Below are 13,373 nucleotides of genomic sequence, written 5' to 3'. Positions count from 1 at the left end.
AAGATGCAACACTCATTCTTAAAATGGCAAGTAGTAACTATCCAAAACTAAGAATAAGCATTATCTGCAATGAGAATAAATTTGAAGGCTTCCTAGTAATATCAGAGGTAAGCGAGGATGCCCATTATCACCACTATTATTCAACATTGTTCTACTAATTCTAGCTGTAACAATAAGGCAAAAAAAAAAAAGAAATTGAAACAATAAAAGGCAAAGAGAAAGCCAAATTATCACTCTTTGCAGATGATATGGTAGCACGCTCAGAGAACCCTAGAGAATCAACTTTAGCAAAGTAGTAGGATATGAAATAAACCCACATAAATAGTGAGAATTTCTATATGCTACCAACGAAATCCAATAGGAAAAGATGGAAAGAGGAATTCTATTTAAAATAACTACCGATAATATAAATTATTTGGAAGTCTACCTGTCAAGAAAAAAAAAACATCAATTATGTGAACATCATTATAAAGCACTTTTCACACAGATAAAATCAGGACTAAACAATTGGAAAAATATTAATTGTTCGTGGGTAGATTGAGAGAATATAATAAAAATGATAATTTTGCTTAACTTACTTTACTAATGTAGAGCCATAAAAATCAAGCCACCAAAGAATTATTTTAGAAAACTAGAAAAAAAAGGAAAGAAATTCATCTGGAAGAACAGTCAAGAATATCAAGGGAATTGATTTTCTTTTTTTGTTGTGATGAGAACAGCCTGAGAACACCGGATTTCAAACAATATTATTAAGCAGAAATCATCAAGATTTCTGTCATTGGCTAAGAAATAGATTCATGGATCAAAAGAATAGATTAGCTGTAAAATTCATGGTAGTAAATTTTCATAGTAATCCATTGTTTGCAAAACCCAAGAGCTAAGCTTTTGGGGTAAATACTTATCATTTGATAATAATTTCTGGAAAAACTGAAAAGCAGAAATTCAGACTAGACCACTTATTTCACACTATGAACCAAAATAAGACAAAAATGGATAAATTATTTAGAGAAAGGAACCAGTGATATCATTATGAAATTAGGAGAATGTGGAAAATATACTTGTCAGTTCGAGCAATAAGGGAGTATTTTATGACCAAAGAAAAGATAAAGAGGATCATGAGAAATAAAATGGATAATTTTGATTACATAAAATTAAAAATGTTTTGCATAAATATAACTAATACAGGCAAAATTAGAAGGAAAACAGGAAACTAGGAAAAATTACAGCAAGTTTCTCTGATAAGGGCCTCATTTCTCAAATACACAAGGAACTGAGTAGAATTTTTTTTTCATATAATTATGCATAGTTTTGATTTCTTTTTCTGAAAACTGCCCATTCATGTCTTTTGACTATTTTTCAATGGAGGAATGACTCATATTCTTAGAGATCTGACTCAGTTTATGCAAAATGAATTTAATTCAGTATAATCAAAACTATCTTTATCTCCCATAATGGTCTTTATCTCTTATTTGTTCATAAATTCTTTCCATACACATAAATACGATAAGTAAAATATTCCATGGTCTACTTATTTGCTTATGATGTCACTCATCTTATCTAGATCAGGTACCCATTTTGACCTTATTCTAGTTAACAGTGTGAGATGTTGGTTTACAACTAGTCCATGCTAAACTACTTTCCAATTTCCCAAGCAGTATTTGTCAAAGAGTATCTTTTTTTCTGTTTTCACTCTTTCTGGTTTAGGTAACAGTCCCTTATTTTGTCATTAAAGGGTTTTAGTAGGATTCCATTTTTTTTCCCATCTTTTCTGAAATAGTTTATATGGCATTGGAATTAGTTGTTCTTTAAATATTGGGTAAAATTCACTTGTGAATTCACCTGATCCTGGTGATTTTTTTCTTCTTGAGCTCATTGATGGCTTTTTCATTTTTTTTCTAAGATAAAGTTATTTAAGTATTATATTTCCTTTTGTGTTAACAAATGTCTATTAACTGATTGATTTCTGTACTTTTTTAGCAGACAGTTCACTCTCATGTTGGATTTCAAGTGCTTCCTTCCCAATTTTCAGCTGCTCAGCAATTTTGTTTACAAGAGAGACTATTTAAAAAATATATATATATATATATGTATATATATATATATAATATATATATATATATATATATATATATATATATATATATATATATATATATATATGTCAACTATAATAAGATTGGAAACATATGTCGGAGCCACATTATGGAATGTGTAAAAGGACTTAATGTGTTTAGCTAATCTGAAGCTAAGATGTCAGAAAAATAAAAACCTGCTCCTAATCTCTAATTTAAAACTTCACAAGTATAATATGATTTTCTAGAACTTTTACTCTATTGATATATTCCTGGAGAATCCAGGGCTTCTTCTATTCCATGATAAGACAGTAGTGGAAGGATTGAATGGAATTCCAAAGACATTGGTACATTTAAAAAAAATGCAAACCTCTGAATCCTTTGAATATGGGAGTTATTAGCATCTCATTTTTTTTAGATAAAGAACCTGACAGTCATAGAACATAAGTTCTGCATTTGTGGCCTCACCTAAAAAGTGGCAGAGCTTTGACTAGCACCCAAATTATTTTACTGCCAGTCTAATGATCTTGTACCTTAACATGTTTCTATTAACTAATCTGTTTCATAATCCAGGAGAAGAAGAAACTTTTCAGGAAGTAATCTTCAACATCTCCACTAATTTCCTAAAAGATCTACTCACTCATTTGTTTACATCTTTAAGTGCTTCTTTATCCCAGAAGATGAATAAATTGTATCCCTCTAGGACTATTGCCCACTGAGACACTGAATATCTAGGGGAAAATACATATAAGCGATTTAAATACATGATACTCATAATCTACTTAATTTACAATCTCTGTTCTATTCCACAGGTAGGATATACAATTTCAAAATTAGTTCTGACATGAAGAGAATTACAGTAGCTTTCTAATTTTGAGCTTGAGTACATTCTTTCTAATTGTTACCCACTATCTCTTTTGTCTGACAAAACTATAAGGATGAAAACTCTAATCTAAATCTGTTTTTCTTATGGACGTTAGTCCTTTATGACTATGTCACGTACATTTAGATGAAGATGATTATTTCACTTTAATCAGGTTTTTTTCATGTATTCATTCATTGAATAAATACTTAGGGAAGGGTTAATGTCAACAATTTTGAAATGCCTGTTATGTGCCAGGCGCTGAACCTCTATTAGATACTTTGCAAGATGCAAAAATGAAGATGTGGTTCCTGTCTTTGCCCTCCATTTGAAGGTTACAGATTTATGCCTGAATAACTACATACCTTTCCCTTTTTTTTGACAGTTGCTACCAAGTCAGAAGACTTCTGTAGACTAGAATCATAGGAACAGAAGCATTACCTATTAGTTTAACCTCCTCACCTTAAATTTGAAGAATAGGAGACCCAGGGAGTCACGTGTTTTTTTCCAAAGTCACATAGTTAGTAAAACCTGTGAGATGAGTATTGCACCAAGTATTCTCTAAGGTCACTAAGCGGCACAGGGCAGCATGCTGTACTTGGAGCCAGTTAATCAGTAAGAATTTATTAAGCATTCACTAGGTGTAGAACATAGATGAATGGATCGTCATCCTCGGTCTCATATTGTCCATTCGTATATCTTGAAATAATCACTCTTTTTGTGACTCATTTTCCTCAGGCATAACATGAAGATAATAATATTTGAAATACATATCTCATGAGACTGCTTTAAGTTATAAAGTTGTAAACCTGAAGTGCTACACGATGTAGAAACATGTAAGTTGTTATCATGTTCTACTATTTCTTCTAGGTCTCACATTTTACATCACGAAAAGGCACAGAGTCAAGATAGAAAAAGACCTTGCTATTGTTGGATACTTTAATAGACCAGATCTGGAATATTGTGTTCACTTCCTGATGTCCCATTTTAAAGACTTTGGCAAGCCACAGTGAATCCAAAGGAATGCCGCAGGAATGGCGAGATTGGAGAACAGATCAGGAGCAGAGTTTTTTGAAGGTAGTACAAATGTATAGTCTGGAAAAATAAATTTTAGGGAGCGTAGAATATCTATCCTTATGGATGTATCTGTCATATGAAAGTGGGAATATATTTCCCCCCACCTGACCTCCGAGGTTGGAATTAAAGACAATGATGAAACTTGTAGATAAGTCAATTTGTCTATAAAGGAAGTTTTCCTAATAATCAGAGGAGTGAAAAAAAAAAGCAACGTGTTGCTCCTGAGGGAGTTGGACTCCTTTTTATTGGCTGTCTTCAAATGTAACATGGATAACCACTTGTTGTTTATGTTTCATGGATTCATGTCCAGGTAAGGGTTGGATTTGATGTCCTCTGATGTCTTCCAGCTCTTACACTCTGTGAGGTACTAAGATTCTCTTCTAGATCTATCAGTCTTTAATTTAAGTTTTGTGTCAGAAAATAATAAATCTTGAAATTAAGTTTAACAATTTGTTGGGATTGTACCTGTGGAGTTGGATTAGACTATAAAATAGCTATGCAATCAATGCACTTGTGCAAAAAGAAAAAAAAAAAAAGAAAAGAAAAGAAAAGAAAAGAAAAGAAAAAAGAAAATGAGAATAAGGAAATTTAAGTGACTTCACAGTCTTACAGGTAGTAAGTAGCAGAACCAGAATTCAATCCTATGACTGACTGTTTTCTCTAGGGTAAGAACTCATCATCACACGCACTATGGCCATTAGAAAATATTTAAAAAACTGTACATATGTTTATAGGGTATAAGTGGCTTCCAGTGGTAGTAGAGTCCAAAGTTATCCATCCAGAACCTCTTTCTTTGTTAAGGAATAGTTCTTCTTGAAGTACCTTAAAGGACAAGTTTCTTATTGGTAGAATTTATCTATTGTATATTATTACATGATTCTGCTTAGCTTTAGAAGAAGGATCATGGGTTCATCTTTTCCTTTAAAAATAATCTTTCAATGAACATTCATAGAGGATTCAGGGAGTTCACTTTTTCTTATAAGGAAGGAGTTCAAAGGAACCATCTCAATGTTAGCATAACTCATTCATGAGGTTTAGAATTTTGAGAATATAAGAGAATGCTGCGCAGTTCACTTACAGATATGACTCTCTTGTTATCCCCAGAGTTGGATAAATACCAAAGCAAACACGTCTAATAACACCGAGGTCACCATGTTCGTTCTAATTGGCTTCACGGACCAGCTAGAACTGAAAGTCACCCTCTTCTTGCTGTTCCTGGCAATCTATCTCTTTACCCTAGTGGGAAATCTGGGACTGGTTGTGTTAATTGGAGTTGATTCCCGACTCCACACCCCCATGTACCATTTCCTCAGTGTCTTATCTTTCTTGGATGCTTGCTATTCCTCCGTTATCACACCTAAGATGTTGGTAAATTTCCTAGCACAGGATAAGGTCATTTCCTTTGCTGGTTGTGTTGTCCAGATGCTTCTCTTTGTTACTTTTGGGGCCACTGAATGTTTCCTTTTGGCTGCTATGGCATATGACCGCTACATGGCAATCTGTAACCCACTGCTCTACACAGCCATCATGACTCCTCGCGTCTATGTGCCTCTCATCATTGGCTCTTATGTAGGGGGTGTGACACACGCCATTTTACAGACTGTGGCTACATTTAATTTGTCTTTTTGTGCATCCAATGTAATCCAACACATCTTCTGCGACATCCCTCCACTCCTGGCCATCTCCTGTTCTGACACTCATGTCAATGAACTGCTGCTTTTCATCTTTGTGAGCTCCATTGAGATCTTCACCATCCTCATTGTTCTGGTTTCTTATGTCTTCATCTTGGCTGCCATTCTGAGGATCCGCTCAGCTTCTGGGAGAAAGAAAGTCTTCTCTACTTGTGGTTCCCACCTGACAGGGGTAGCCATCTACCATGGCACCATCCTCTTCATGTATCTGAGGCCCACTGCCAGCTACTCTCTGAGCCATGACATGGTGGTGTCTGCATTTTATACCATTGTGATTCCCATGTTGAACCCCATCATCTATAGCCTGAGAAACAAAGATGTGAAGGAGGCAGTGAAAAAAGTTGTGGAGAGAACCCAGTTTACCCATAATATTTTTTTTCCATGTTGGAAGTAAAGACTGTAATAGAGTAATGGGGAAAATGAGGGTTAAACTTCACCTAGACAGCTAAGTGATAAAGTGGATAGAGTGTTGGACTTGGAGATAGAAAATCTGAAGTTCAAATTTAGTCTCCAATACTTACTAAGTGTGAGATCCTGGGCCAATTGCTTCACTTCTCTTAGACACAGTTTCTCCATCTGTAAAATGGGTATAATTATAGCACCTATCTCAATGCATTGTTATGAGGATCAAATGAGATAATATTTGTAGAATACTTTGCAAACTTTAAAATATATAGAAAGGCTAGTTATTATCATGATAATTTATTTAAGAAAGACTAGTAATCAATCTATTGCACTTTTCTGAAGGTACAGGCTTATGCATCAGCCTTTGTTATTTGTTCTATCCATAAATTAGATTAGATTAAACAGATTGATATATTTCTTTCTATGTGCTATATAGTGGTGAAAATGACATTGTTCCTAAGGAACTTACATTCTGATAGAATAGCAATTGAAAAGTGTAACTTCTTTCCTATTACATTTATCACACACACACACACAACCACACACAACCACATGCAACCAAATGCATGTGTGTGTGTGTGTGTGTGTGTGTGTGTGTGTGTGTTTCTGCCAGCAGAAGCCAAGGTAAATTTTTCTTGGCTCTAGCTTAGTAATATAGAGTGTTAGAGTTGGACTCAGGAAGAACTAAGTTCAGATTTTTCCAGAGCCTTACTAGCTGTCTATGTGAAAGTAATTTAGCCTCAGTTTTCTCATCTATAAAATGGGATTAATGGTAGCGCCTATCTCACAGGTGGTTGTGAGGCTCAAATAAGTTTAAAGAGGTAAAGCAGGTTGTAAAAATTAAATCTCAGCATAAATTCTTCAACTCCTCTTCTCCTCCTCCTCATCCTCTTCCTCCTCCTCCTCTTCCCTTCTCCTTCAAAATTCTCTGAATATCAGCACTGTTGAACAATTGCCAAGTATGACTCCCAAAATAAAAATTAAAAATAGCTTGGAATGTCACACTAACACAAATGGAAATGATTAACCAATGTAGCTTCAGCACCAATCACAAGAAATAGGGAACTCTTATATGTTAGCATGTAGGACATGCTAATAAAGGAATGGAGTGAAATAGTTGACATATGAGATCCTTTCAAATTCTGATGTGCTTATCTTTTAATGCAGTGTAACAACTTTGGTCTGGGTTGCCCTTGGTTGTATTCCTATTGACACATGGGATACCACAACTGTGGTAGAAGCTTATTTGAGCTCCCAGGAGGTGGCCTTAAACCAAGGAAAAGGTAAGTTTTATATTCACAGAGGAGTGCAATATTTAAATTGATGCTCTAGCATCATCCAGATGGTCTCATCAGACTGACATCCATCCAAAATAGAATCCTATACCACCAAGTGGCAAGTTTATGGGGATTTAGGCAATCTAAACTCATTCTGTTCACATTCTGAATTCATACTAGGGGATGATACAGAGTTACTGAGAATTACTTTTCTTTTAAAGAGAATCAGTTTGTGTTTCTGTCTTCACCTTACATCTGTCTTATTCTTTCCCTATTGAACCCCATTCCCCTAACCACAATACACACATTCATAGGATGCAACCATTCAGTTTATTAGGGTGGCATAATTTATTGGACAGAGTAGAAGCTGAAAAATAAATACAACAATCCCTTCTGTATGGAGAATCTACCCAGCTATCTGAAAACTCTTTTGACACCCACAGTTCTTAAAGGTTGTGGATAGGACAGAAAGGCGTGTGTGAATGTATGTGTGTGTGTATGTGTGTGCGCACGTGCGTATGAGTTCAAGCCCACAGTCTGGACAGTGTCCGGGAAAGCATAGGAAATGTGCATGAAACATGCATATCTTCTTTTCCATCCTTCCAAATATCGAGGATTTGAAAGTTGTCACTAAGTTCCACTTCAGACCAGATTTGGAATTCTGTGCCCCATGTTAGGAGATATACCAATTTCTGGGCCCTTTATCTGATGACTGCCCATTCTGGATATAGGAATTGAACATCAGTTGGAAATAGCATCATGTTATATTAAACTACTTTGAACCATCAGGAAGAAGTAGTTACAGACAATGAAAGTCGCCTTCCTTCTATCGTGTATGAATGTAATTTGAACCTATTTATGTGTTATCTCCTCTATTAGTATTTATGCTTCTTGAGGGCAACCCTTGTTTTTATGTGTTTGCCTTTTTTTTTATACTCACAGAGCTTGGCTCAATGGCCAGCACATAATAAGACATAATAAATCCTTGGCTACTGATTGATTGATAAAACTGTGCATTTCCATAACTCCTGGATGCAGGCAATGATGCGTTGTTTGGGGCTTTTTGCACCTAGGAGAGGTTGTGGGCTTGAAGAAATACAATATTTTGTTATTTTGTTTTTCAGGAGCAGAAAGGTGGTATGGTGAATCATGTAATAATGGCTTTTCAATATCAAAGCCTTGAGTTCAAATCCTGAAGCAGACAATAAATATGAGACCCTGCTCAAATCACTTACCTCTTCTCAGCCTCAGTTTTCTGATTTTTTTGCAATGTGGACAATAATAGCCTGCCTTTTAGAAAGATGATCTGTTGCCTAAAATATTACACAAAATACTAACTAGTATTGTTCTCATTTTTATTTATTTTACATCTAATAAACATTTGGATGTAACCAAATGTGTTGGATCTGTTTGTGTGGAAGGTAGAGTTATTCTTCCAAGATGAGATGAGTAGAGTTCAGTCTGTCATAGCAAATTCAGGGCTGTGGCAAAGATTGCCTGAGACATGGGTTTGAGAACTGATTCTGGTTGAGTGAAAAGGAAAGGACACATATCACAGTTAGAATTGGTGCAGCCTCTGTAGACAGAGAAATAACTGGAAAACAGAACTTTACCCACTCTTGAGAATCAACAAGAATTGAATATTCTTCACCTGTTACGCCAGTAGGGCAGATGCCTTCAACCACCAAGGTGGACATCAAGATGCCAAGGTTTAGGTTCCTTATGTTGAACAAATCTACATACGGAATAGCAGTGGCACCTGATACTTAACTCCAGAATTTCCTTATAATAGGCCACGATGATCTATGCAGAGATTACTGTTTTGTTGGGACTGCTAAAAATGTGAATGTGTTCATTTTCATTAATCAAAGTTCTATGGGAGAGCATTATAAATTAGTTTGCTATAGAATTGAAAGTGGAAATATTCTGATTGTGGCTGTCGACATTTTTCAATGTAATTTAGCCCAATCCAATCCAATGAACATTTATTAAGTTACTAATGTAGACATTTTCTAATCAGTACCAAAGAAATATGTGTCTGCATTTGGAGATACACTTCCCAAGTGTCACAGGAAATGCTCTAGTCTCCATTACCTAAGGCTATATGTTACTTTTTACCCTTACTCCATGATACTCTTACTTGGATGAGGGATATCTCATTTCTACCTTGACTAAAGACCTCTAGTTCTATTTAACCACATCATATATTAACTTTTACAAATGAATATTTACTTCAAAATTATAGAAAGAACAAATATATACACATACTATTCCCCCAATACTTGAGGGACATAACATCCCCTACACAACCTCTGTTTCTTGGGAAGGAAAGCTGGCTAGGTCCACAGCTTAATCTAATTCTTATATAACGTTAATTCCCATCATCCTCCTACCCCACCCCACCAAGTTCCAAGTTCCGCCCATCCAGGGTTTTTATTCAGGCACCTTGGCTTCTCAGGGGTACATAACTGAACTAGAAGCAGTATCTAGCTTTGAATTCTGGCTCCAAAGTCCCCATGGCTTGAGTTTACAAGTCTGAGACTCAGCTCCCTGCTCCTAAAACTGAAAAAGACAAATAAAACATGACTAAAACTGCAAGCCAGTTTTTTGTGTCCATAAGGTCTAAGAGCAAAGGGAAGGTGGGCCTTCCTTCACCCAGCTTAGTGAATGCTCTCCATATTATGGGTAAACAAAACCTTTATCTCTGGATGCCAGGACTGTTTCAGTATGGTAATTTTAAAGACTCAGCCAGTTCCCTCTACACAGTCATCAGAAAGAGGCCATCCACACCCATGTGGTAAGGTAAGTCTTCTCTCAGAAGCAGATCCCTGACATTTCCCACATAGTTCCTTCCATCTTTGGTCATATGGCCTCATGTTAAATTCTTTTTACACATGAAATAAAATGTTTAGGAAAACAGTTTATTCCTAACATGGTGACACACAATCACATGGCCGTTGCAAGGTATAACTTCCTGCCTGTTATGTTTACATAAGCCTGTTCAGAATCGAATTGTGATTCTTTTACATTCCACAGAGATTTATTTAGTGTGATCACTAAACCTCCTCTGAAGTTTTCCTCTGATGTGTCACATATGGAACGTAGGTTCTCAAACACTATGCCTTAGGATTATAAATTGGCAGGTGCTATTAAAATTGAAAAGTTCTGAGGAGGACACTGGGGCAGAATATATGTCTGTCGACTGAAGTCCAGCCAAAGTTTGAAGAGGTATCGATGACCAAATGATATCTTTTTTAACCAAAGCAAGTCATTAAACAACATGTGAAATTGTAGAGAGGCTGCAATCTGCATCGGTGAGGGGAGTAGTCACTTTTAAAAAATAATTGATCTTTAACATATTGAATATGTCCAGAGTTCTTAAGCATTCTTTCCATGATTTAAACATGATGGCGAGCCTCTTGGTTAGTGTGGGCAGTGTGGCTCAATAGATAAACTAATCAGAACTTCTAATTAGAGTTGCAGGAAGTGACTACGGAGAAGAATTCCAGTTGTGGAGTGAAGTAAAGCAAATTGCAAGCTTAAGCAATAGCATGTGTCAGCCAGGAGCCCAGAGAGCTCCATGTCTCCCAGAGCCAGAGACTGAGGGCAAACTGAGTATCCTTGAGAAAACTGATTGGGAATGTCTTCAATGAGTAAGGATGAATTCTTAGCATTAAACTACTCTAATGTACTCTACAAACAAATGTGGGTAAGAAGGCACAGACTCATAGGAAACTCATCCAAAAGGTACCATAGTTCCTAATATACTTTTATCTGGTTAGACAAAAAAATACTGTAATGTGTTCCATTTATAGGTAGCTGGAGGTATAGTAGATAAAAGGGTGGGCCTAGAATCCAGAAGGCCTGAATTCAATTCCAGCCTATGACACTGTGTGACCCTGGGCATGACATTTAACTTCTCTTGGTTTCAGTTTAATCAACTATAAATTAGAGATAATAAAAACACCTACCTCATATGGTTGTTGAGAGGAACAACTGAGATATTTGTAAAAAAAAAAACCACCTCTTATCACAGTGCCCAGCATATAGTAGGTACTATATGAATTTTTGTTCTCTTACCTGACCATTTGGTTTATCGCATTTGAGAAAGGACATTGATAAGCAAAACAAGGTTGGTGATGGGCTTTGAATTAATGTCATGAGAAGCAACAAATAGAAGTTGAAAAGAGGCAGATTTAGACTTAGGAAAAACTACAAAATATTTTATCCCAAAGAAGAATGAGTTATCTTAGCAAGTACTGGAGTCACCCCAACCAGAGGTCTTCAAATAATCATGGGTAATCACTTTGAAATCCACCCTAACTGATGTGATTCTATGGGTAATTCAAGAATAATAAGCAACAAAGAGAAAGCAATGCATGTCTTCCCTATTTCTGGGGTATAGAGTGTCAGACTTCTGAGAAACAACATTAAGTAGAAATGTCAAGTTTGGATACACCATATGTGATGAAAACAAAGAAACTGTTGTGGGAAATACATAGCTTAACAATTTGGGGGGTTATTCAGAGAGATACCTCTACTTGAAGAAGGCACCTCCCACATCCAACCCAAAAGAGTATAAATTGGGCAAAAGCCATCTTGCTTTTTTCAAAGTTGTACCTTTTCAAGATTACAAATAAAATTTGTCATCTCTACAATTTGTCTTGAAAAAGAAAAAAAATATTTTTTATCACCCTATGGTTATCCTTGGATGAACTGAACCAAGAATAAAGCCAAATAGAGGAAGGTAAATATGATTGGATCTATTCACACTTCAACTGATTCAGACTACATGATTTGAATCCAATAAATATTTATTAAATACTTGTTTAGTGCAAAACACTTAGCTATTCTACAAACAATAGTAACAACACAGATATCTTACTCAATTAGCTCATGGTCTTAGTAGCAGGGGCATGACATTTAAATAGAGAACTCTGTACATGACGCTTTGAGGAAGAGAAAAATGATTCTGCTCCTGCTCACTTAAATCATAAATGATCATTCACAACATACAGAGCACTGTTCTTGAAAAAGGACAGGAGAAGACATGGTCACCACCATCACCACCACCACCACCTCCCTCAGGGAGATTACAGTTCAAGTATTCATCATAGAGAAAGATAAAAATGAAAATTAATGCACTTCATCTATATTTTTAGAAAAGTGGTACAAATTGGGTAGAAGTGAAAGACAATAAAAGAATAATTTCATTTTTTACTTTGTTAAATGTAACCATAAGAATATTTAAATCTGAATCTATCCTAAAGTTCCAGGAATTGAAGAAAATTCAATAATGAAGTTCTACTGTGAAAATCTTCTCACAGAAACTAGATTTCATTAGCTTCCTTAACTTCCAAATGCATTTCTATGTCTCTACCCATCCTGGAAATAACTTGGGTTTCATCATACAATTATAAAGATGAGGTTGAACTAGGTCTGAGAGAATATCTATAACAATGACATCATTGTTTATGCCACTAAGGGCTAGAGAAATTGCATTACCAGCCAAGAGCAATGCTGATAGAAAGTGGAACAGATAAGCACCCTTTTGTCTCCATTGTATTATGTTGATCTATTGCTGATCTATGCAGAGATTTATTCTAGGCTGAAAAGTTTCCGCTTTCAAAGGTTGAAGTTCTTTTGTGTGCATGAGGCTACACAATCAACTAAAAAATAAAAGTTAATAGAAACAGTATCTACCAGGGAATTTTCACCTACTTGTGCAAGACAACTTTTTCTAACTTTCCATTTGCATTTCCATTTGCAACGGTCAATCAATTTCTCTGGAAGATCTCCAAAAACTTACCTGATCTCAGCGATGGGTACATTGCTAACAGCTAATATGGGATGATGTATTTTCTTAAAGCAAGAATGAGAGAGTAGAAAGATTTTTACAGGAAGAAAAGATAATGCAGAAGAAACTGACAGAGTAGAAAGAAGAATTTTTCACCTCTGGTAATTTATTGTAACTACTGCATGTTGCACA

At 35.7% G+C, this 13,373-nt stretch overlaps 1 protein-coding gene across 1 annotated transcript; it reads left to right on the top strand.

Annotated features, from left to right (window-relative positions):
- Positions 1–3,968: 3,968 nt before the first annotated feature.
- LOC110199618 (olfactory receptor 5T17-like) lies at positions 3,969–8,352 on the top strand. Its single transcript, XM_078148878.1, has 5 exons — positions 3,969–4,022; positions 5,116–6,059; positions 6,168–6,197; positions 7,275–7,390; positions 8,327–8,352. The coding sequence occupies exons 1-5, from the start codon at positions 3,969–3,971 to the stop codon at positions 8,350–8,352; spliced, it is 1,170 nt and encodes a 389-aa protein (XP_078005004.1).
- Positions 8,353–13,373: the final 5,021 nt, after the last annotated feature.

Source organism: Phascolarctos cinereus, unplaced genomic scaffold (genome assembly GCF_003287225.1).
Source record: "Phascolarctos cinereus isolate Bilbo 61053 unplaced genomic scaffold, phaCin_HiC Scaffold_9;HRSCAF=440, whole genome shotgun sequence".
NCBI lineage: Eukaryota > Metazoa > Chordata > Mammalia > Diprotodontia > Phascolarctidae > Phascolarctos > Phascolarctos cinereus.
This window is presented reverse-complemented; position numbering and strand designations above follow the sequence as displayed.